Source organism: Staurois parvus, unplaced genomic scaffold (assembly GCF_062004578.1).
Source record: "Staurois parvus isolate SC_StPar_1 unplaced genomic scaffold, SC_StPar_1.0 ptg000449l, whole genome shotgun sequence".
Classification (NCBI taxonomy): Eukaryota; Metazoa; Chordata; class Amphibia; order Anura; family Ranidae; genus Staurois; species Staurois parvus.
In genome coordinates this window covers 3,078,538-3,104,786 of record NW_028318245.1, presented here as the reverse complement: position 1 = coordinate 3,104,786, position 26,249 = coordinate 3,078,538, and the positions used below count along the sequence as shown (strand labels likewise).

The 26,249-nt window shown below is 46.5% G+C and overlaps 1 protein-coding gene and 1 pseudogene across 2 annotated transcripts; both read left to right on the top strand.

Moving 5' to 3' along the window:
* Positions 1-7,176: 7,176 nt before the first annotated feature.
* LOC149453328 (uncharacterized) lies at positions 7,177-11,017 on the top strand. Its single transcript, XM_089688268.1, has 4 exons — positions 7,177-7,264; positions 7,381-7,518; positions 7,745-7,886; positions 8,057-11,017. Exons 2-4 carry the CDS (start codon positions 7,429-7,431, stop codon positions 10,282-10,284), a joined length of 2,460 nt encoding a protein of 819 aa, XP_089544394.1. The 5' UTR covers positions 7,177-7,264; positions 7,381-7,428; the 3' UTR covers positions 10,285-11,017.
* A 4,264-nt stretch (positions 11,018-15,281) lies between these two features.
* On the top strand, positions 15,282-21,345 carry LOC149453327 (uncharacterized; annotated as a pseudogene). Its single transcript, XR_016314726.1, has 7 exons — positions 15,282-16,223; positions 16,489-16,606; positions 17,102-17,272; positions 17,359-17,517; positions 17,595-17,696; positions 17,804-17,942; positions 19,617-21,345. The product of XR_016314726.1 is annotated as an uncharacterized LOC149453327 (transcript).
* Positions 21,346-26,249: the final 4,904 nt, after the last annotated feature.

The window sequence follows — 26,249 nt, the reverse complement described above, 5'->3', positions numbered from 1 at the left end:
ATTTATTTATTTATTTTTTACATACAACTGTCACAAATATATTTTTCGCACAGCATGAGCTATGTACTCCTCCTGGGTATGGGGATGCCACATAAGCGACGCTATTTTTGTAGTCTAGTCCCATAGAGGGGCCCAAAATCCAAAAAGTTCCTTAAGCTTCAAGGGGCATAATTTAGGCATCTAATTTTTTTGGCTAGATTGTGTTTGGAGGCCCTGGAGCATCAGCAGAAACACCCTCAAAACCACCCCATTTTTGAGAGTAAAGGGAAGAGGTCTGGATCCTTGGGGGAGCACACACAACTAGGGATACGTGCAGAGAATTGCTGTGTTCTGCTCTTGAACACCTATTCACCAAGAGCATGGGCTTCTCAGTTGGAGCATTTCCAAAGTATGGACTTTTCCCCAAGAGGCTTCACCTGTGCAGGTATCTTGGGGCAGCCACAGTCGGGTTTAGTTAGGGGAAAGACGTTATTGCATGTCATACATGTTGCACCAAGTTTACAGTAAAATTTGATCCAACTGCTCAGATCTTGTTCTGAAGATATCCAAGGGGTGTATGTGGGGGATCTAAAGAATCTGGGTCCATAACCGCAGTATGGGGGGTATGTGTGACATCACTAGGACAGAGGTTCATTCAACAATCCAAGAAGGAAGAGGTAGGAACCATGAGTAATTGTAAGTAAGAACAGCAACCAGTCATTGGCATGGTACCTGGTGGGTGACAAGTCCTCCAGTAGTGAGGGAGGTCACCGAGAGTGGACTAGAGTTACATAGATCTATGGCCTGATCACTAGATTCGGGAGAGGAGTGAAGTGTGAGCACGCATGAGGTCCGCGTTACGTACACCGTTAGACTCCATTTTTTGGCTAAGATCAAGTGTAGTATCTGTTCTTATCATTGTCCAGCAGGGGTGCTCCCCATCATTCTAGCTTTGCGGGGATGATTGGTTGTATAGTACCCCTGCTGGTATGATGGGGGTCCTGATGGTTAGTACAGGCTGGAACAGAAACCGAGGCGCCCACAGGCTGCTGGGGCCTGGGAGTAATTCCCCCTGGAAAACCGGAGGGGCTCAGTTCCTCCTGATTTGAGCAGATCTACCTTGTCTGGCCAGGGGCCGGGGAGGCAGAAAGTCCGCGAACCAGTGCCCCCTGAGTGGTCGCCTCAGGGGTGCTCTTAGTAACACATGGATGTGGGACCCCAGCGTGTGAAAAGGCACATGGTCACTGTGTTCAAACACTTTTCTTGCACTGCGCCTTTTAGGACTGGACCTTTTGGCTAAGTTCTGGGCAATTTTTGCTACGGGCCTCAGGGCCTGGTCAGTGCACAATCTGCATGACCACTTATTTATTTAACCACTTGACCTCCAGAGGATTTACCCCCCTTAATGACCAGGCCTCTTTTTGCTACTCGGCGCTGCACTAATTCAACTGATAATTGCGCGGTCATGCAATGCTGCACCCGAACGAAATTTACGTCCTTTTTTTCACACAAATAGAGCTTTCTTTCGGTGTAATTTGATCACCTGTGCGCTTTTTATTTTTCACGCTATAAACAAAAAAAGGCCAAAAATTTTGAAGAAAAACAATATTTTTTATTTTCAGCTATAAAAATATATAGTAAACTCAAAGTTGGTTATAAATTTAGGCCAAAATGCATTCTGCTCCATGTTTTTGGTAAAAAAAATCCCAATAAGTGTATATTGATTGCTTTGTGTGAAAGTTATAGCGCCTACAAACTATGGTATAGATACTGCAATTTACGCCATTTTTCTGCTATACAGTGCTGCTCTAGTTTAACGGACAATTGCGCGGTCATGCAATATGGTATATAAATGAAATTTACATCCTTTTTTTCCCCACAAATTGAGCTTTCTTTTGGTGGTATTTGATTGCCTGTGCGATTTTTATTTTTTGCGCTATAAAAAAAAAAAAGGCTGACAATTTTGAGGAAAAAAAACAATATTTTGGACTTTTTGCTATAAAACATGTCCTGTAAAAAAAAATGCAAAAATCAAATTTAGTCATAAATTTCTGCCAAAATGCATTCTGCGACATGTCTTTGCTAAAAAAAAACTCAATATGTGTAAATTAATTAGTTTACGTGAAAGTTATAGCGTTTACAAATCAGGGACTTATGGCAGCGACCAGCGACTTATGGCGGGACTGCAGGACTGCGGTGGACATTCTGACATTGGGGGGTACTGACTTGGGGTCACTGACATCCCCAAAAACACTAATACAGTGATCAGTGCAAAAAAAAAAAACTGACACTGTACTAATGGCAATGGGGAGGAAGGGGTTAACTTTATTTTGCAGGGAAGGGTTATAGGAGTGAGGGGAGTGTTTTACTAGGGGGCGGGGGGGTGTACTGGACGGGACAAGGCTGATCGAGAAAGAGAAACTGTTCTTTCTCGATCAGCTCATCCTCGAGCTGACAGGGAAGTGACAGACAGCACAGCTACTGCAGCTGTGCTCTCTGTCACTGTTTGCCGCCGATCCCCGGGACATAGCTGCTAAGGAGCGGCTGTGACCCGGCGACTGACATCTGCGGTGGTGATCCGTGGGACAGATAGGGCAGCGGCGCCCTATTTGTTTACAAAACACACGTTTTAAAACGTGGTTTTGCCTGCGAGTGCCGCCCTGCCGCCGTATATGTACAGTGGCAGGGCAGCAAGTGGTTAATTTATTTTTTCTCCCACGTTTGTCACTTTCACTTTTGTGTGTGTTTTATTTCTCACAGAATGGAGGGTGTGGGTCCTCGGGCCTACCCTGAAGTCTAGGGGGAGGATGTGTGGCCTTTTGGTTCCTTCCTCCCCTGTCCCCAGGGGGTTTTGCTCTTCGGGAGAGCCCCCTAACCAAGTACTGAGTGGCTGGCTTCGGCTGGCCACAAGGAATGGTGGTCCGCCAGGCCTTTTGGCTAGGTGGACCAAATGGGAACCTTGTCCCTGGCAGGAGTTTTGTGCCCCGGGGGATCAGGGTAGAGGTCCGTCCCCTTTGGGGGAAGGACACCCCTAAGTGCACTTTTTTGTGTGGTGTTTTGCACTTGCACGTTTTTTGTGAACACTTACGGGTTTTTTGTTTTTCGCATGTTCGCGGACTTAAAAAAAAAGTTAAACTCCATTCTGTTACTGGGAGTGAGGTAACATAGGTACCATGACTGGTGGAGTGGGCAGAGGCTTGGCCTGTCCCTCCGAATGCTGTATATCAGTGTGTAGGACGTAGGACAAAGCAGCTCATGGAGGCATTCCATATGTTGGTATCATACACACGTGGCCCATCTCTGAGTTTGAAGGCCACCGTAATCTTTGTTTCTTCACATGACCATGACCCCTGCCTGGTTCTGGACAAAGCAGCTCATGGAATATATGCTGGTATCACATACACACACACGTGTTTGAAGGCCACCATAATCTTTGGTTCTTCACAGGACCATGACCCCTGCCTGGTTCCGGGCATTGGTGAGCATGCCTTCATGCGAAATTTTACCTCATGTGCAAGGGTTAGAGACTGGGTTCATCTCCTGGAGTAGCCCAAAAACCCCTGGGGGTATACAACTCGGACTGTTCGACATGGGCGTACCGCCTGTTACTGCCCCCCCCCTTCTTATAGGCTAAACAGAAGGTGAACAAAAGAGTCCCTGTGGTTCCTGGGACTGGTGTAGCAGTGGTCAGGAAATACTGTTGCTGGCTTGAACTAGTCTGGCGACACTGAGACTGGTGTGGCAGCAATCAGGAACACTGTTGCTGGCTGCACTGGTCTGATGTTATTGGGACTGGTATAGTGGCAATCAGCAACACTGAAGTTGGCTGCAGTCCTTTGTACCACTGGCACTAGTGTGGCAGCAATCGGGAACACTATTGCTGTCCGCTGGTGTGGTTACAGCACATCATTACTGCTCACTGATTAGTTGCTAGAGGTTACAGCACATCATTACTGCTCACTGATTGGTTGCTAGAGGTTACAGCACATCATTTCTGCTTGCTGATTAGTTGCTAGAGGTTACAGCACATCATTACTGCTCACTGATTGGTTGCTAGAGGTTACAGTCCATCATTTCTGCTTGCTGATTAGTTGCTAGAGGTTACAGCACATCATTACTGCTCGCTGATTAGTTACCAGAGGTTACAGCACATCATTTCTGCTTGCTGCTTAGTTACCAGAGATTGCAGTACATAATTTCTGCTTGCTGATTAGTGTAGCTGCCCAATGGACCTTCATTCATCCCTTTTGTAACTTCAGACTGGTTTAACGTGTTTTACTGGAAGTTCTGGAGCATAACAGTGCAAAGTACAACACAGTCAAACAGTCTCATCCTTGACCGTCTATATTGGTAAGTGGTTGCCCAGGCATACCTAACTCAGGTGATAGTCCAGTATTGGTGGAAGTCTATAGCTTGGCAGTCTCCGGAAAGTTGCGTCTTCAGGAGGAGTGCACGGCCCAGCAGTCCCCCTTTGTAGAACGGTGCTATATCCTTCCTCAGGACCGTGGTTCCCCACTTCATAGAAAAGCGGAGGGCAAAAAGAAGCAGAGGAGCCTCGATACCTGACCTTCCCCCCTTATGTGGGTATACCCTTCCCACCCATCCATCGTACCTTTGCCACCTCACTCCCAGTATCTGAATGGGGTCCCGCCGTGCACCTAGAGCAGAGCTTATTCGTGCACTTGTTTAACTCCTTTTTCCCGTAGCTTGAGGGTCTCCATAACGCAAGTTGTTCCCATTTGCTTAGGGAAACTGACCACTAGAAAGGAACTTCAATCATTGACCCCCTCGCTAGTGGAGGACATGTCGCCTTCCCCAGGTGCTTTGGTTACCTGTGACAACCGCATACTTCCTCCACTCCTCTGCCAAGTAAACCTCTCGTGATTGACTTGCTTCATACCCCGGATGTGACCCAAGTGTGTGTAGCTGCCCAATGGACCTTCATGCATCCTTTTTGTAACTTCAGACCTTCAAATCAGTTTAACATGTTTTACTGGAAGTTCTGGAGCATAACAGCGCAAAGTACAACACAGTCTATCAGTCTCATCCCTGACTGTCTATATTGGTAAGTGGCTGCCCAGGCATACCTAAGTCGGGTGATAGTCCAGTATTGGTGGAAGTCTATAGCTTGGCAGTCTTCGGAAAGCTGGTGTCTTCGGGAGGAGTGCACGGCCCAGCAGTCCCCCTTTGTAGAACGGTGTTACATCCTTCCTCAGGACCGTGGTTCCCCACTTCATAGAAAATTGGAGTGCAAAAAGAAGCAGAGGAGCCTCGTTACCTGGCCTTATATTAGTTGCACGGAGTGGGTAGGCTGAGTCCCAAAAGCCCGGGATAAAAGACAATTTAAGCCCTTCCCCTGGGTTGGGTCAGCCACCATTCACTACCATTCACCCGAGAGGGAGCAGGCAAAAGCTGAAGCCTCGTAAACTTTCGAGCCTTCATCCACATTTCCCTCTGCAACCTACCTCTCACTGCCTACATACAGACAGTGAAAGGATAGAGAGGAACCCACACACCCGAGAGGGAGCTGGCCAAAGCTGAAGCCTCATAAACATCCGAGCCTTCATCCACATTTCCCTCTGCAGCCTACCTCTCCTGAGATCCCAAATCTCCCCGGATTGTCCTCTAAACTGTTTCTATGGCATAATTTAAGGCTAGAGTATTTGCAAAACAATGTTGCATCTTAATTTTTAATTCATCAATTTATGTATTCTGATTTTTTAATACGCAGTTTGTTTTATTTTTTTATTATTTTTTTTGTTGTCAAACATTTTCATTGCATGTGATATTAGGAAGAACGTACAGTACTGGAGAGGGTTGTCACCTCATTCCTCATCCGAATTTAATGCAAAGAAGGTTCTAAGTGAGTGTAATGACCACCATAATCAGCCACAGAACCCGGGTCATTAGTATGTGTTCGGGTTTAAAGGGATGAGGTGACAACTCTGAATCTGTCAAAGTATTTACGAAACACAGGCTGCAGGGATGCAGAAATGGGAAGCCATAGCGGGTACAGACAGGAAGTGATGTCATCTGCAGACAGGAAGTTCCCATTAAAAAAAACAAAAACTTGTAGGAAGTAGAGGGAGATATTACGACAACTGGCAGAGGAGAAGGTAAAAGGATATTATTTTATATTTACACCCAGTAACCCCCCCTCCGTCATGTCCATCCTCTTCCTCCATAGTCATGTCCGTCCTCTTCCTCTATAGTCACAGTGATGTATTGCATGGTTTATAGGCCGGATATGTCCTAAATATAGAACCATTTATCCAACCGTCCATCCGGAGCCTCTGGTTTATAGACCGGATACGTTCTAAATATAGAGCCATTTATCCAACCATCCATCCAGAGCCTCTGGTTTATAGACCAGATACGTCCTAAATATAGAACCATTTATCCAACCGTCCATCCAGAGCCTCTGGTTTATAGACCGGATACGTCCTAAATATAGAGCCATTTATCTAACTGTCCATCCAGAGCCTCTGGTTTATAGACCGGATACATCCTAAATATAGAACCATTTATCCAACCGTCCATCCAGAACCTCTGGTTTATAGACCGGATACGTTCTAAATATAGAGCCATTTATCCAACCATCCATCCAGAGCCTCTGGTTTATAGACCAGATACGTCCTAAATATAGAACGATTTATCCAACCGTCCATCCAGAGCCTCTGGTTTATAGACCGGATACGTCCTAAATATAGAGCCATTTATCTAACTGTCCATCCAGAGCCTCCGGTTTTTCTTCACAGGACATCACCCATCACAGGGCCTCCACCTCACTGCCTGACAACAGAGGGAACCAGTGCCAAGAAGATTCTGGAAGTCACCCAGAAGATCATTGATCTGCTGAGAGGAGAGGTGAGCGGTGCCGGGAATTCTGGGACATTCTCCAGTAACAGACAAGGGATGTGTCTGGATGGTGACTGTATCATTGTGTGTGTCAGGTTCCTATAAGGTGTCAGGATGTCACTGTCTATTTCTCCATGGAGGAGTGGGAGTATTTAGAAGGACACAAGGACCTCTACAAGGACGTCATGATGGACAATCAGCCGCCCCTCACATCACCGGGTAAGAGGAGACTTTATTGTAAAGGAGAGAGCAGTACGGAGGGTCCACCTAGATCCCCCATCATCTGATAAACACATAGAAACAATGGATTCAGTCAGTGTGTGTGTTTCCTACAGATGGATCCAGTCATGGGAACCCACCAGAGAGATGTCCCCGTCCTCTGTATTCCCGGGATTCCACAGATCACACCATCCCCAACCATCATCAGGTAGATGGGACTGAGCAACTTGAACTCAAACAGAATTCTAACCCATGAGATGACATTCTTGTATTCCATCTCTTGTTCCTTTTTACAAATTTTTTTTTATCATCTTTGGAGTTTAGAATGAAGAACTAAAAGACATCAAAGTTGAGATCAAAGAGGAAGAAGAGATGTTGATGAGTGGAGCTCAGCAGTCTATGGAGGAGGGTGGACCTCTGTATTCCACACAGGAAGGTCACACCATCCCTCACCATCATCAGGTAGATAGAACTGAGGAACTAGATCTCAAAAAGAATTTTAAGCTATGAGATTGTATTCTTCTATGTAACTACTGGCTTCTTTTTATTATTATTATTATTATTATTATTATTATACAGGATTTATGGCGCCAACAGTTTAGTACAGAGTTTTAGTACAGAAGGAATAGGAGGGCCCGGCACATGGAGCTTACAATCTATCAAGTATTCTATCATCTTTGGGGTTTAGGGTGAAGAACTGGAAGACATCAAAGTTGAGGTCAAAGAGGAAGAAGAAGAGACGTTGGTGAGTGCAGATCAGCAGTCTATGGAGGAGGGGGAGAGGATTATGAAAAGTAAACCGGAGGAATCTTCTCTACATATGGACACAAGTAAGTCATAAACACAAAATACAGAAACAATTCACATTTTACTTCTAGGGCCCCTAGGCAGCTGCCTAGTTTTCCTAGTGGAAGCACCAGCCCTGCCCAACATACATGACTCCTGAAGGCAAGGTGTGGAAAATCCTTATAACCTTTATTGTAACATTGTTTTTCCACAGCTGGAAGCTATGTCCGGGAGACCTCTGAGGAACATCTCATTGTATCTCCAGAAGATAATACCATTGTACAATGTTCTCCAGGAGAGAATCCTGTGACTCCAAATATACATCCCAGACCTTACCAATTGCGGAGGTCAATGGAGCCCTCTAATCCCGAGGAATCTTCAGATAAATCCCATTCTGGGACTTCAATATCCCACATTACAGATACCTTCATAGATCCATCTAATCCCAGGGAATCTTCTGATGGATCACGTACCAAGATTCTGGGATCTCACAGTACTGATACCTTCATAGATCCATCTATTCCCAGGGAATCTTCTGATGGATCACACACCAAGATTCTGGGATCTCATATTACAGATACCTTCATAGATCCATCTATTGCCAGGGAACCTTCTTATGGACCACACACCAAGACTCTGGGATCACACAGTACAGATACCTTCATAGATCCATCTATTCCCAGGGAATCTTCTGATGGATCACACACCAAGACTCTGGGGTCTCACGGTACAGATACCTTCATAGATCCATCTATTCCCAGGGAATCTTCTGATGGACCACACACCAAGACTCTGGGATCTCACGGTACAGATACCTTCATAGATCCATCTATTCCCAGGGAATCTTCTGATGGACCACACACCAAGACTCTGGGATTTGACGGTACAGATACCTTCATAGATCCATCTATTCCCAGGGAATCTTCTGATGGACCACACACCAAGACTCTGGGATCTCACGGTACAGATACCTTCATAGATCCATCTATTCCCAGGGAATCTTCTGATGGATCACACACCAAGACTCTGGGGTCTTACGGTACAGATACCTTCATAGATCCATCTATTGCCAGGGAATCTTCTGATGGATCACACACCAAGACTCTGGGATCTCACGGTACAGATACCTTCATAGATCCATCTATTCCCAGGGAATCTTCTGATGGATCACGTACCAAGACTCTGGGATCTCACGGTACAGATACCTTCATAGATCCATCTATTCCCATGGAATCTTCTGATGGATCACACACCAGGATTCTTGGATTTTACAGTACAGGTACCTTCATAGATCCATCTATTCCCAGGGAATCTTCTGTGAGCAATGAAGGAGTTCCACCAGAAGAGAGTTCTTTGTCATGTTCAGAGTTTGGGAAATCTTACACCGAAAACAGAGCACTTCTTAGACACAAGAAAAGTCACACGGGTGAGCGTCCCTATTCCTGCTCAGAGTGCGGGAAATGTTTCACCCAGAAAAGAAACCTTCTTAAACATCAAAGTATCCACACGGGTGAGCAACCCTATTCATGCCCAGAGTGTGGGAAATGTTTCAATCAGAAAAGAAACCTTCTTAGACACCAGAGAATTCACACAGGTGAGCGTCCCTATTCATGCTTAGAGTGCCAGAGATGTTTCATTCAGAAAGGGACCCTTCTTCAACACCAGAAAACTCACACAGGTGAGCGTCCTTATTCATGTTTAGAGTGCGGGAGATGTTTCATTCAAAAAGGGACCCTTCTTCAACACCAAAAAACTCACACAGGTGAGCGTCCCTATTCTTGTTCAGAGTGCGGAAAATGTTTCATTGAGAAAAAAAACCTCCTGCAACACCAGAGAAGTCACACAAATGTGCGCCCTTATTCATGTTCAGAGTGCGGGAAATGCTTCTTTCAGAACAGTGACCTTCTTAAACATCAAAGAATTCACACAGGGGAGCTTCCCTATTCATGTTCAGAGTGTGGGAAATGTTTCTTTCAGAAAGGAAACCTTCTTACACATCAAAGAATTCACACAGGTGAGCGTCCCTATTCATGTTCAGAGTGCGGGAGATGTTTCAATCAGATAGGAAACCTTCTTCAGCACCAAAAAATTCACACAGGTGAGCGTCTCTATTCATGTTCAGAGTGCGGGAAATGCTTCATACAGAACAGAGACCTTCTTAAACATCAGAAAATTCACACAAGTGAGAGTCTCTATTCGTGTTCAAAACTTGAGAAATGTGTTTTTAAGAAAGGAGAACTCCAGATAATTTACACAGGTGAACGTCCCTATTCATGTTCAGAGTGCGGGAAATGTTTTACTGAGAAAAGTAGTCTTATTAGACACCAGAGATGTCACACAGGTGAGCGGCCTTATTCATGTTCAAAGTGTGGGAAATGTTTCAATCAGAAAGGAAGCCTTCTTAGACACCAGAGTATTCACAAACGTGAACGTCCCTATTAAGGTTCAGAGTGTGGGAGATGTTTAATTTAGAAAGGAAACCTTCTTCAACACCAGATAAGTCACACAGGTGAGCTTCCCTATTCATAGTCAGAGTGCGGAAAATGTTTACTGAGAAAAAAACCTTTTTGGACATCAGAGAAATCACACAGATTAGCACCTCTATTCATGTTCAGAGTGTGGGAAATGCTTAACAGATAAATTCTTAAACATCAGAGAATTCACATGGGTAAGAGTCCCTATTCATAGTGTGAGAAATGTTTTATTCAGAAAGGAAACCTTCTTAAACATCAGAACATTCGTACAGGTGAGCACCCCTAATCATGTTCAGAAGGTGGGAAATATTTCTTTAAGAATAGATAACTCTGTGCACACCAGAGAAATCACACAGGTGAATGTCCCTTTTATGTTCAGTGTGCGGGAAATGTTTCACTGAGAAAATAGGCCTTACACACAAGAGAATTCACACAGGTGGGCGTCCCTATTTATGTGCACAGTGTGGGAAATGTTTCACTGAGGGAGAGGAAGCAATCTTACACTCCAAAGAAATCACACGGGTGAGTGCGGGAAATGTTTTATTGAGAAATGAAATCTTCTTATACATCAGAGATGTCAACCAGGTGAGCTTCCTCATTCATGTTCAGAGTGCGGGAAATTGTTATCATATACTTACTGTCATTGTCCTTTCTCGGACTATCCTCACGTCAGCACACAATGGGTTAATCCTCCAAAAAAAGCTAGGGGGGGGGGACGACAAGAGGGGGAAGTGTCTCAGGAGGGGGGCATTGGGACAGGTAGGGGGCAGCGAGACCAGAGGGGGAAGTGTCTCAGGAGGGGGGCATTGGGACAGGAGGGGAAAGTGTCTCGGGAGGGGGGGCATTGGGACAGGAGGGGAAAGTGTCTCGGGAGGGGGGCATTGGGACAGGTGGGGGGCAGCGAGACCAGAGGGGGAAGTGTTTCGGGAGGGGGGCATTGGGACAGGAGGGGGGCAGCGAGACCAGAGGGGGAAGTGTCTCGGGAGGGGGGCAGTGGGACAGGTGGGGGGCAGCAAGACCAGAGGGGGAAGTGTCTCAGGAGGGGGGCAGTGGGACAAGAGGGGGAAGTGTCTCGGGAAGGGGGCAGTGGGACAGGAGGGGGGCAGTGGGACAACAGGGGGAAGTGTCTCGGGAGGGGGACAGTGGGACAGGAGGGTGGCAGTGGGACAGGAGGGGGAAGTGTCTCGGGAGGGGGGCAGTGGGACAGGTGGGGGGCAGCGAGACCAGAGGGGGAAGTTTCTCGGGAGGGGGGCATTGGGACAGGAGGGTGGCAGCGAGAGCAGAGGGGGAAGTGTCTCGGGAGGGGGGCAGTGGGAAAGGTGGGGAGCAGCGAGACCAGAGGGGGAAGTGTCTCGGGAGGGGGGCAGTGGGACAAGAGGGGGAAGTGTCTCGGGAGGGGGGCAGTGGGACAAGAGGGGGAAGTGTCTCAGGAGGGGGGCAGTGGGACAGGAGGGGGCAGTGGGACAACAGGGGGAAGTGTCTCGGGAGGGGGGCAGTGGGACAGGAGGGGGAAGTGTCTCGGGAGGGGGGCAGTGGGACGAGGGGAAAGTCTCGGGAGGGGGGCAGTGGGACAAGAGGGGGAAGTGTCTCGGGAGGGGGGCAGTGAGACATCGGTGACTACTCATCACAGCCTCGCCCACCAGAGGAGGGCGCTAGTTCCTGGGCATGTCATTGCCCACAAACAAAATGGTGAGTGCTGTATCCCGCTCCAGCAGGCCTCAAAGTGGTGGTCTCATGTACCTCAACCTTTTGGGCTGAGCACCCCCGGGGGGGACCACATGGGCAGACTGAATCCAGACAAGCAGCCAGTGTAGCCCGGGTGACCTGGTGCCTGAGATTTGTTGAGCCCTGGCTTGGAATAAAAGGCCCTCCCTTTGGCCTCCAGGTGTTCCACAACTAGGTGTCGGCAGATCACCAGGGAGTGGAAGAGACTCTTTGTGCTGCCCTGAGGATAGCCCAGGAAAGGGAAATTGTGGTATGTATATGAGAAGAATTTTCGGCATTCCTAGCCCACCTCACGTTGGCACACGATGGGAACTAAGTAACAAAAGAAAAGCGCGGGCGAGAACGGAACTCCGACTCGAAAAACCATGCCGTACGGTACAGAAGATCTACTTTCATCAATGACTGACTTATGAATTTGGTGGATTAGGAAAGTCCAGGCTTTGGTGGCCAGTGAAGGTTTGGACAAGAACTCCACCTGGCTGTTTCAGGAATGTCTTCCAGTGGAAGTTTGGCGTATGCCGCCATCTTGGCTAATGTGCCCGCACCACCTCAGTAGAAGCCAGACCTTGATCCTTGTAGGCCGGAGCCATAACTTTCCATACCCAGGTGGACATAGTCCTAGGGGTTGCCACTTCGCCCCGTTTAGGTCCCGGAGGGAGGATGATCAGGTGATCCACTTTCCTCCCGGGAGCCGACCTTCGCAGGGAAATGGACAACAAAGTCACCAGGTCCGGGGGGTTGGAGTGCTGGTGAGAAGACGAAGGTGGCTGAGGAAGTCTCCTGAGCCTCATGGAAGCTGAAGGCAACCTCTGGCCTAAGACTTGAGAGGGATGAAGGAGAGCTGTCAATGGAAGGGTCACACTAGAAGGACCAGGCCACCATGTTCTGCAGTGATATGGGACTTGATGGGGACTCTAGCCAAGTCTTTATTGTTTGTTACTCATTCTGATTTTCTGAAATAAACATGAATGCTCTGCACTTCACAACACTCCGTCCTCAGATTTCTATCATCACTATGGAGGCCTCATATTTGGGAAGTGTTGGAGATCTCCCCTACCTTCTGTATCTCAGGGACTCTGTTGGTAAGATCTCGTAATAGAACTTCTGGGTCTGTACGCCCGCTGTGCCCATTATGACGGGTTCCCACCGTCCCTGTGCCGAGTTCCCGGGTCTGTACACACCCTGTGCCCATTATGAGGGGTTCCCACCGTCCCCGTGCCGAGTTCCCGGGTCTGTACGCTCGCTGTGCCCATTATGAGAGGTTCCCACCATCCCTGTGCCGAGTTCCCGGGTCTTTACTCCCGCTGTGCCCATTATGAGGGGCTCCCACCGTCCCTGTGCCGAGTTCCCGGGTCTGTACGCCCGCTGTGCCCATTATGAGGGGCTCCCACCATCCCTGTGCCGAGCTGCCGGGTCTGTACGCCCGCTGTGCCCATTATGAGGGGCTCCCACCGTCCCTGTGCCGAGTTCCCGGGTCTGTACGCCCGCTGTGCCCATTATGAGGGGCTCCCACCGTCCCTGTGCCGAGTTCCCGGGTCTGTACGCCCGCTTTGCCCATTATGAGGGGTTCCCACCATCCCTGTGCTGAGTTCCCAGGTCTGTACACCCGCTGTGCCCGTTACGAGCCTCCTCCCTCGGGAAACAACTTAGAACTTGAGAATGAGGGACGCTTGAGAAAGATAGTGGCCTGTGTAGCACGCCATGAAAAAAGTGGGTGTGGTTAGACAATGGTGGCCTGGGTGGGACGATCTTCCGCAGCATCAGGGGATTCGCTACAATTGTAACAAAAAAGAACCATTGAGCATGCTCAAGAGATCCCACCTCCCAACACAAATCCTCTTCCCCTTCCCAGCTCAAAACCCACCAAACTCCCTTCCCAGCACAAGCTTCCAGCCCCCCCAAAAAAATGATCCCTCCCGGCACAAGCACCACCCCCCAAATCTCCCTTCTAGAACAAATCCTTCCTCAATTCCCCCCCCCATACCAATCCTCTCCTGCTTTCCAGCAGAAACCTCCCCCTAAGCCGCCTTCCCAGCACACATTCCCCCCCAAATTATCCCTCCCAGCACAAGTACTACCCCCCTAAATCCCCCTTCTATTCCATCCCCCTGAATCCCCCCTCACAGCACAAATCCACTCCCCTGTTCTAGTACTAGGACCCCCACTCCACCCCACCAATCCCCCCTTCTAGCACAAATCCCCCCTCCCATCAAAAATCCTCCTCTCTACTTAGTCCTCTACCAGCACAAATTAACCCCCCCCCATCACTCCTCCCCACATAAATCTTCCTGCAGAAATCCCCCCCCAATTATCCCTCCCTGCACTAGTACAACCCCCTAAATCCCCCCTCTATTGCAAATCTTCTTTTCCTCCTGAATCCCCCCTCCCAGCACAAATCCACTCCCCTGTTCTAGTACTAGGACCCCACTCCAGCACACCAATCCCCCCTTCTAGCACAAATCTCCCCCATCAAAAATCCTCCTCCCTACTTAAGCTAATCCTCTACCAGCACAAATTACAGCCCCCCCCCCCCCATCACTCCTCCCAACATAAATCTTCCAGCACAAATTTTTACCCCCCCCCAAATTATCCCTCCCAGCACAAATCGACTCCCCTGTTCTAGCACTAGGACCCTCACTCCACCCCACCAATCCCCCCTTCTAGCACAAATCCCCCCATCAGAAATCCTCCTCCCTACTTAATCCTTTACCAGCACAAATTACCGCCCCCCATCACTCCATCCAATATAAATCTTCCAGCACAACTTCCCCTCCCCCCCAAATTATCCCTCCCAGCACTAGTACTACCCCCCTAAATCCCCGCTCTATTGCAAATCTTCTTTTCCTCCTGAATCCCCCCTCCCTGCACAAATCCACTCCCCTGTTCTAGTACTAGGACCCCACCCCCACTCTAGCACACCAATCCCCCCTTCTGGCACAAATCCCCCCATCAAAAATCTAATCTAATCCTCTACCAGCACAAACTACAGCCCCCCCATCACTCCTCCCAACCTAAATCTTCCAGCACAAATTTTTCCACCCCCCCCCAAATTATCCCTTCCAGCACAAATCCACTCCCCTGTTCTAGTGCTAGGACCCTCACTGCACCCCACCAATCCCCCCTTTTACCACAAATCCCCCCCATCAAAAATCCTCCTCCCTACTTAATCCTCTACCAGCACTAATTACCGCCCCCCCCATCACTCCTCCCAATATAAATATTCAAACACAATTCCCCTCCCCCCCCAAATTATCCCTCCCAGCACAAGTACTACCCCCCTAAATCCCTCTTCTGTTGCAAATCTTTTCCTCCTGAATCCCCCCTCCCAGTACAAATCCACTCCCCTGTTCTAGTACTAGGACCCCACCCCTACTCCACCCCACCAATCCCCCCTTCTAGCCCAATTCCCCCCCAGCACAAAACCTTCCCACTTCTAGCACAAATCCCCCCCTCCCATCAAAAATCCTCCTCCCTACTTAAATGAATCCTTTACCAGCACAAATTACCGCCCCCCATCACTCCTCCCAACATAAATCTTCCAGCACAACATTTTCCACCCCCTCCCAGCAAAGTACTACTTCCCCTATTGCAATGATGAGACTTATATTATCCCACTGACACCATCAATGTTACTTAAGTATTCATAAAAGGAATGTTTGAAATTCAAACACATATTTTTTTGTATCAGCAAATAATGCAAGAGACCTAAAATAACCAAATAAGAAAAAAAAATTTTTTCTGAAAGATCTTTAGTGCTGGAGACCTTTTGCTCTAAATTTGTGTAAAAAAAAAGTATATTTCAATATTGTTTTGATATTTTTTTTTCAAAACAATATTGTATCTTAACCAACCAACATGTTTTTTTTCTTCATTATTTATTTATTTTTCCATTGTTTGACTTTTTTTTTTATTCGGATGTGATATCAAGAAGCGAAACTGCAGAGCAAACCAAGCAGCAGCTATCAAAGTGTTTAAAAGCACGGGCTGCAGTTTGTATTTTCTCCACAAGGTGGTGATCTCACTGCTGATGAAATGCAAAGAGGGGCAGATATAGAAGGTGAAAACAGGAAGTGACGTCATCAACAGACAGGAAGTGGCGCCATCTACAGACAGGAAGTTACTGGAGAGAGGAAAGTGTGCAGGAAGTAGAGAAAGATATTCCTGCAACTGGCAGCAGAGGAGGTAATAAAAAATGTTTTACATTTACATCCAGTAACCCCCCCCGTCATGTCCGTCCTCTTCCTCCATCATGGCTATCCTCTTCCTTCATCATCATGTCCGTCCTCTTCCTCCATTGTCATGGCTGTCCTCTTCCTCCATCGTCATGTCTATCCTCTTCCTCCATTGTCATGGCCGTCCTCTTCCTCCATTGTCATGTCTGTCCTCTTCTTCCATCGTCATGTCCATCCTCTTCCTTCATCGTCATGTCCATCCTCTTCCTCCACAGTCACCGTGATGTCCTTTAAATTCAGAAGATACGTCTACACCAAGATAATATGTACACAGATATGACTGAGACGATATTGGACCTCACCCTGGAGATCATCTACCTGCTGACAGGAGAGGTGAGGAGGATTCTGGGAGGTCACATGACATCACTCTTATCTCTATTAATAAAACACAGACCTGACTGGAGAGGTGAGGAGGATTCTGGGAGGTCACATGACATCACTCTTATCTCTATTAATAAAACACAGACCCGACCGGAGAGGTGAGGAGGATTCTGGGAGGTCACATGACATCACTCTCATCTCTATTAATAAAACACAGACCTGACCGGAGAGGTGAGGAGGATTCTGGGAGATCACATGACATCACTCCTATCTCTATTAATAAAACACAGACCTGACCGGAGAGGTGAGGAGGATTCTGGGAGGTCACATGACATCGCTCCTATCTCTATTAATAAAACACAGACCTGACCAGAGAGGTGAGGAGGATTCTGGGAGGTCACATGACATCACTCTTATCTCTATTAATAAAACACAGACCTGACTGGAGAGGTGAGGAGGATTCTGGGAAGTCTGTGGTGATAATTGTTACTTCCTCCCTATACACAGGATTATAAAGTAGTGAAGAAAATATCTGGCGAGCCTTTATCATCCAGCAGCCGTCTTCACAGGACATCACCCATCACAGGGCCTCCACCTCACTGCCTGACAACAGAGGGAACCAGTGCCAAGAAGATTCTAGAAGTCACCCAGAAGATCACTGAGCTGCTGACAGGAGAGGTGAGCGGTGCCGGGAATTCTGGGACATTCTCCAGTAACAGACAAGGGATGTGTCTGGATGGTGACTGTATCATTGTGTGTGTCAGGTTCCTATAAGGTGTCAGGGTGTCACTGTCTATTTCTCCATGGAGGAGTGGGAGTATTTAGAAGGACACAAGGACCTCTACAAGGACGTCATGATGGACAATCAGCCGCCCCTCACATCACCGGGTAAGAGGAGACTTTATTGTAAAGGAGAGAGCAGTACGGAGGGTCCACCTAGATCCCCCATCATCTGATAAACACATAGAAACAATGGATTCAGTCAGTGTGTGTGTTTCCTACAGATGGATCCAGTCATGGGAACCCACCAGAGAGATGTCCCTGTCCTCTGTATTCCCGGGATTCCACACAGGAAGGTCACACCATCTCTCACCATCATCAGGTAGGTGGGAAGAACAGAAAAGTGGCTCTAGACTTTATGAGATTATATTCTTCTCCTAGCCTATTGGTCCTCACACTTTAAAATCTTCTTTCTTTTTGGTGGTTTAGCATGAAGAACTGATGTATGTGAAAGTTGAGGTTAAAAAGGAAGAGGTGATGAGTGTGATGGGTTATCAGGAGTCTACGGAGGAAGTTGGGAAGATCGTGACAAATAAAGAAGAGGAACGTTCTCCAGATATCAGCACAGGTGAGTAATGAACACTAAATACAGAAACTGATCAAATATATAGGGTAACAAATGAGGAGAAACTGGACACCATATGGAAGGTCCATCTCCGTTCCTCAATATAACGTCATGTTCCCAACAAATGAGGAGGAGATACTGGACACCATATGAAAGGTCCATCTCCATTCCTCAATATAACGTCATGTTCCCAACAAATGAGGAGGAGATACTGGACACCATATGAAAGGTCCATCTCCATTCCTCAATATAACGTCATGTTCCCAACAAATGAGGAGATACTGGACACCATATGAAAGGTCCATCTCCATTCCTCAATATAACGTCATGTTCCCAACAAATGAGGAGATACTGGACACCATATGAAAGGTCCATCTCCATTCCTCAATATAACGTCATGTTCCCAACAAATGAGGAAGAGATACTGGACACCATATGAAAGGTCCATCTCCGTTCCTCAATATAACGTCATGTTCCCAACAAATGAGATACTGGACACCATATGAAAGGTCCATCTCCGTTCCTCAATATAACGTCATGTTCCCAACAAATGAGGAGGAGATACTGGACACCATATGAAAGGTCCATCTCCATTCCTCAATATAACGTCATGTCCCCAACAAATGAGGAGATACTGGACACCATATGAAAGGTCCATCTCCATTCCTCAATATAACGTCATGTTCCCAACAAATGAGGAGATACTGGACACCATATGAAAGGTCCATCTCCATTCCTCAATATAACGTCATGTTCCCAACAAATGAGGAGATACTGGACACCATATGAAAGGTCCATCTCCGTTCCTCAATATAACGTCATGTTCCCAACAAATGAGATACTGGACACCATGAAAGGTCCATCTCCGTTCCTCAATATAACGTCATGTTCCCAACAAATGAGATACTGGACACCATATGAAAGGTCCATCTCCGTTCCTCAATATAACGTCATGTTCCCAACAAATGAGGAGGAGATACTGGACACCATATGAAAGGTCCATCTCCATTCCTCAATATAACGTCATGTCCCCAACAAATGAGGAGATACTGGACACCATATGGAAGGTCCATCTCCGTTCCTCAATATAACGTCATGTTCCCAACAAATGAGGAGATACTGGACACCATGAAAGGTCCATTTCTGTTCCTCAATATAACGTCATGTCCCCAACAAATGAGGAGGAGATACTGTACACCATATGGAAGGTCCATCTCCATTCCTCAATATAACGTCATGTTCCCAACAAATGAGGAGGAGATACTGTACACCATATGAAAGGTCCATCTCCATTCCTCAATAGAATGTCATGTTCCCAACAAATGAGGAGGAGATACTGGACACCATATGAAAGGTCCATCTCCATTCCTCAATATAATGTCACGTTCCCAACAAATGAGATACTGGACACCATATGGAAGGTCAATCTCCCTTCTGTATGTCGTCATGTCTCTAGGTAACGAGGTGGAGGAAGGTCCATCTCCCAGTAACAAGTCATCAGTACAATGTTGCCCCGTGTGGTTTGAGGACATTATGTCCGTTTTCTGGTTCATATCTTGGTCTTCTGATTGCACCCAATTGCATGACAAACCTCAACCATCATAGACCAACATATATGACTCCTGAATGGAAGGTTTCAAAAATTCCTATAACATTGACTGTAAAATTGTTTTTCAGCAGATGGCCATAATGTCCGGAATACGTCTGAGGAACCACATTCCAGGACTCTGAGATCTCACAGTACAGATCCTCCACCAGATCCATCTATTCCCGAGGAATCTTCTTCAGGGCATGAAGGAGTTCACACAGAAGAGAGTTCATTCCCATGTTCAGTCTGTGGGAAATCTTTCAGAGAAAACAGAGCACTTCTTAGGCACGAGAAAAGTCACACTGGTGATGGTCCCTATTCATGTTCAGAGTGTGGGAAATGTTTCACTGAAAAAAGAAGTCTAATTAGACACCAGATATGTCACACAGATGACCGTCCATATTCATGTTCGGTGTGCGGGAAATGTTTCATCCGGAAAGCAAACCTTATTAAACATCAGATCATCCACACAGGCGAGCGTCCATATTCATGTTCAGAGTGTGGGAAAAGTTTTGTTCGGAAAGAAAGCCTCTTTAATCATCAGAGAATTCATACAGGTGACCGTCCCTATGCATGTTCAGAGTGTGGGAAATGTTTTATTCAGAAAGGACACCTTGTTAAACATCAGAAAATTCACACGGGCGAGCGCCCTTATTTGTGTTCAGAGTGTGGAAAATGTTTCATTCAGAAAGAAAGCCTACTTAAACATCAGATAATTCACACAGGTGATAGTCCCTATTCATGTTCAGAGTGCGGGAAATGCTTCACTGTGAAAAGAAGTCTTTTTAGGCACCAGATATGTCACACAGGCGAGCGTCCATATCCATGTTCAGAGTGTGGGAAATGTTTCACTCAGAAAGGTGACCTTCTTAAACACCAGAATGTTCACACGGGTGAACGTCCCTTTTCATGTTCAGAGTGCGGGAAATGTTTTACTGCGAAAAGAAAACTTCTTATACACCAAAGAAGTCACACCGGTGACCATCCTTTTTCATGTTCAGAGTGCAGGAAATCTTTCACTGAGAAAAAAAATCTTATTAGACACCTGAGATGTCACACAGGTGAGCGTCCCTATTCATGTTCAGAGTGCGGGAAATGTTTCACTCAGGACGGATGTCTTCTCAAACATCAAAGAATTCATACAGGTGAGCGTCCCTATTCATGTTCAACATGCGGGAAATGTTTTATTCAGAAAGCAAGCCTTGTTATACATCAGAGAATTCACACAGGCGAGCGCCCTTATTCATGTTCAGAGTGCGGGAAATCTTTTGCTCATAAAAGAGACCTTCTTAGACACCAGAGAACTCACACGGGTGAGCGACCCTATGTATGTTCATAATGTGGGAAATTCTTTGCCCAGAAAGAAAGACGTCTGAGATACCAGAGAAAGCACACGGGTGAACATCCTTGCTATGTTCAGAGTGTGGGAAAAGCTTCATTCAGAAAGATAAACTTGTTGCACATCAGAAGATTCACATGAGTGTGCTTCCTTATTTGTGTTCAGAGTGTGGGAAAATGCCTCTTGCCTGGCTGTGCAGGGCTATAGGGGGACCCAAAACTCAGCGGTTCCAGGAAGGTGGTTTAACATGGCGGTCTTCTAACGGTTAACAAAAAATTTAAACGGAGCTAGAACCTAAATCAAATCTTATATAACTGAAGGAAATACACTATAAAATGTATCCATTATCGGTTGGACCAATGACAAGCCGGCTTCTTCGGTACAACATAAAAAGACCAATAATGTACACAGGCCGATATCAACCAATAAAAAGTGTTGTCTGTGTGTGGTCATATCTGGCAACAGGCAACAGTCCTTGAGCTTGTTTTTTTTCTGGTTTTATTAAGGGGTGTTAAACTTGGATGGGGTTGAGGGGTGCGTGGGAGGACCAAGGGATGAGGGGTGTGTGGGAGGCACAATGGATGAAGGGTGCGTGGGAGGCGCAATGGATGAAGGGTGCGTGGGAGGACCAAAGAGATGAGGGGTGCGTGGGAGGACCAAGAGATGAGGGGTGCATGGGAGGCGCAATGGATGAGGGGTGCGTGGGAGGACCAAAGGGATGCAGGGTGCGTGGGAGGTCCCAGGGATGAGGGGTGCGTGGGAGGCCCCAGGGATGAGGGGTGCGTGGGAGGACCGAGGGGTGCGTGGGAGGTCCCAGGGATGAGGGGTGCGTGGGAGGACCAAGGGATGAAGGGTGCGTGGGAGGACCAAAGGATGAGGGGTGCGTGGGAGGTCCCAGGGATGAGGGGTGCGTAGGAGGACCAAAGGCTGAGTGGTGCGTGGGAGGACCAAAGAATGAGGGGTGCATGGGAGGTTCAAGGGAACTGCAACTTCCATTCTATGCACGAAGGTAAAAAAAACCTGTGTGCAGTATCCCCCCTCATCTCCCCTAATACTCACCTAAGCTCCCCTCTCGATCCAGGGATGTGCACTGGAGTCTCGGCTATCCCGGGACTCCCTCTCATTGGCAGAGACAGAAACAGGAGCCGTTGGCTCCCACTGCTGTGCATCACACTGGTGAGGGTGCCTATTCATGTTCAGAGTGCGGGAAATGTTTCACTGAAAAAAAGAAGTCTAATTAGACACCAAATATGTCACACAGATGAGCGTCTATATTCATGTTCAGTGTGTGGGAAATGTTTCATCCGGAAAGCAAACCTTTATTTCAGGAACTTATATAGTGCTGTCAATTTCTGCAGCGCTTTACATATATATATATATATATATATTGTACAATCACATCAGTCCCTGCCCCCGAGGGGCGTACAATCTAAGGTCCCTAACTCACATTCATACATACACATACTAGGGCCAATTTAGACAGGAGCCAATTAACCTACCAGTATGTCTTTGGAGGGTGGGAGGAAACCGGAGTACCCGGAGGAAACCTAAGCAGGCACAGGGAGAACATGCAAACTTCAGGCAGGTGGTGCCGTGGTTGGGAAACCTTATTAAACATCAGATAATCCACAAAGGTGAGTGTCCATATTCATGTTCAGAGTGTGGGAAAAGTTTTGTTCGGATAGAAAGCCTCCTTAATCATCAGACAATTCATACAGGTGATTGTCCGTAGGCATGTTCAGAGTGTGGGAAATGTTTTATTCAGAAAGGACACCTTGTTAAACATCGGAAAATGCACACAGGTGAGAGACAGAAACAGGAGCCATTGGCTCCCACTGCTGTCAATCAGGCGATGAGAAGAGAAAGTGGGTGGGGCTGAGCCACTGCTCCATGTGTGAATGGATAGAATCACTTTTAAGGGCTGCCCTGGCCCAATGCCAAGCCTCCTGCTTGGGGATTGGCAAGAGTCCCTTAAGTGTGCAGATCAGCCCCTACCCACTGCCTTCTAGAAACCTCTCAAGCTTCTAGAGCAGGGAGCTACTAAAAACCTAGCTAGCTCCCCCTGGCTAACAAGAGGGGCACTACATGTGAAATGTTCTGACGGCCTGTCTAAATTCTTGAGGCCCTGTAATGCCAGGGCAGTACCTACACCCTCCAAAATTACCCCTTTTTGGAAAGTCGACAGTCCAAGGTACAGTCAGGTCCATAAATATTGGGACATCGACACAATTCTAACATTTTTGGCTCTATACACCACCACAATGGATTTGAAATGAAACGAACAAGATGTGCTTTAACTGCAGACTGTCAGCTTTAATTTGAGGGTATTTACATCCAAATCAGGTGAACGGTGTAGGAATTGCAACAGTTTGCATATGTGCCTCCCACTTGTTAAGGGACCAAAAGTAATGGGACAGTTGGCTTCTCAGCTGTTCCATGGCCAGGTGTGTGTTATTCCCTCATTATCCCAATTACAATGAGCAGATAAAAGGTCCAGAGTTCATTTCAAGTGTGCTATTTGCATTTGGAATCTGTTGCTGTCAACTCTCAAGATGAGATCCTAAGAGCTGTCACTATCAGTGAAGCATCATTAGGCTGAAAAAAAAAACAAAACAAACCCATCAGAGAGATAGCAAAAACATTAGGCATGGCCAAAACAACTGTTTGGAACATTCTTAAAAAGAAGGAACGCATCAGTGAGCTCAGCAACACCAAAAGACCCGGAAGACCACGGAAAACAACTGTGGTGGATGACCGAAGAATTCTTTCCCTGGTGAAGAAAACACCCTTCACAACAGTTGGCCAGATCAAGAACACTCTCCAGGAGGTAGGTGTATGTGTGTCAAAGTCAACAATCAAGAGAAGACTTCACCAGAGTGAATACAGAGGGTTCACCACAAGATGTAAACCATTGGTGAGCCTCAAAAACAGGAAGGCCAGACTAGAGTTTGCCAAACGACATGTAAAAAAGCCTTCACAGTTCTGGAACAACATCCTATGGACAGATGAGACCAAGATCAACTTGTACCAGAGTGACGGGAAGAGAAGAGTATGGAGAAGGAAAGGAACTGCTCATGATCCTAAGCATACCACCTCATCAGTGAAACATGGTGGTGGTAGTGTCATGGCGTGGGCATGTATGGCTGCCAATGGAACTGGTTCTCTTGTATTTATTGATGATGTGGCTGCTGACAAAAGCAGCAGGATGAATTCTGAGGTGTTTCGGGAATATTATCTGCTCATATTCAGCCAAATGCTTCAGAACTCATTGGAAGCCGCTTCACAGTGCAGATGGACAATGACCCAAAGCATACTGCAAAAGCAACCAAAGAGTTTTTTAAGGGAAAGAAGTGGAATGTTCTGCAATGGCCAAGTCAATCACCTGACCTGAATCCGATTGAGCATGCATTTCACTTGCTGAAGACAAAACTGAAGGGAAAATGCCCCAAGAACAAGCAGGAACTGAAGACAGTTGCAGTAGAGGCCTGGCAGAGCATCACCAGGGATGAAACCCAGCGTCTGGTGATGTCTATGCGTTCCAGACTTCAGGCTGTAATTGACTGCAAAGGATTTGCAACCAGGTATTAAAAAGTGAAAGTTTGATTTATGATTATTATTCTGTCCCATTACTTTTGGTTCCTTAAAAAGTGGGAGGCACATATGCAAACTGTTGTAATTCCTACACCGTTCACCTGATTTGGATGTAAATACCCTCAAATTAAAGCTGACAGTCTGCAGTTAAAGCACATCTTGTTCGTTTCATTTAAAATCCACTGTGGTGGTGTATAGAGCCAAAAATGTTAGAATAGTTTCGATGTCCCAATATTTATGGACCTGACTGTATTTAGCAAGAGGCACGGTGAGTTTTTTTTGGAGTCGTACATTTTCATCAGCATCTGTTTATGGAAAATGGAGAAGGTAAATTAAATTTGATTTTATTTCAGAAAGTTTTTAAAGGGTAACTCCACCTTTATGGGAAAAAAAACAGCAAAAAAAAAATAATACAGTATATAAAATTGTGACATAAGTCATATTGTAATTCAATGTTGTAAAAGAAAATTACCTTTCCTTTTCAATCTGCGGCTGCTGTAGTTTTCTATAAAATGCAACGTGGCGACCTGGAGGTGTTCTGTACACAGAACGAGCACAGAACGCCCCCCAGCAACATCATTTCCTGCTTGTGTGATTGGCTCACTGGTTTTCCCAGAAGTCTGCACTGAGATACAAGACAGATTTCGGGCATCCCCTGCAACAAAAAATTAAATTTTTGGTGAGATACTCCCAATAGGAAATCCCATCTAAAAGGATGCAGACCCTGCCACTTTCCTCATTAGAACCCTGCAGGTGCGGCGGCTTACTGATAATTAAGAATTCACTTTTCATATAGGCACAGACGAACAGCTATGTGTGAGACCTTTTTGCAGCCAAGATGCATTGAGGGTCCCCAAATCCAAAGAGCACCTTCGTTCTTTCAAGGGGCTTCATTTAATGGCTACCTATCACATTTTTGGAGGCCCTGGAGCACCAGGACAATAATACACATAAAATGACCACATTTTTCACATGGGCACAGACAAACAGCTGTTACTTCAGAGTGCCAAAAGGTAGGAATCTGCAACAAAGTTTGGTAAAATCCCTTTAATGTACACAGATCACCAGGAGAATGTTTGTTTTTTTCTCAACAAAAATGGAGTTACTCTTTAGAATATTTCTCACACACAGTATGGGCATGCTTACAATTGCAACCCAAAAAAACATTTTTCAAGTATAGGGATGGCACATGTGTGAGAACTTTTTGCAGCCAATATGCATCGAGGGGCCCCAAATCCAAAGAGTACCTTCATTCTTTCAAGGGGCTTAATTGTATGGCTACCTATCACATTTTTGGAGGCCCTGGAGCACCGGGACAATAAAAGCACACATAAAATTAGGACATTTTTCACATGGGCACAGACAAACAGCTGTTACTTCAGAGTGGCGAAAGGTAGGAATTTGCAACAAAATTTGGTAAAATCCCTGCAATGTACACGGGTCACCCAGAGGGGAATGTTTTTTCCCAACAAAAACGGAGTTACTCTTTAAGTGATTTCTCACACACAGTATGGGCATACTTGCAATTGCACCCAAAAGACATTTTTCAAGTATAGGGATATCACATGTGTGAGACCTTTTTGCAGCCAAGATGCATCGAGAGGCCCCAAATCCAAAGAGCACCTTCGTTCTTTCAAGGGGCTTCATTTTATAGCTACCTATCACATTTTTGTCCAGGCATAGTAAACTAGCAGACAAAGGATCGGTCCAGGCGGCAGGCAGAGACATAGTAAACTAACAGGCAAAGGATCGGTCCATGCGGCAGGCAGAGACATAGTAAGCAAACAGGCAA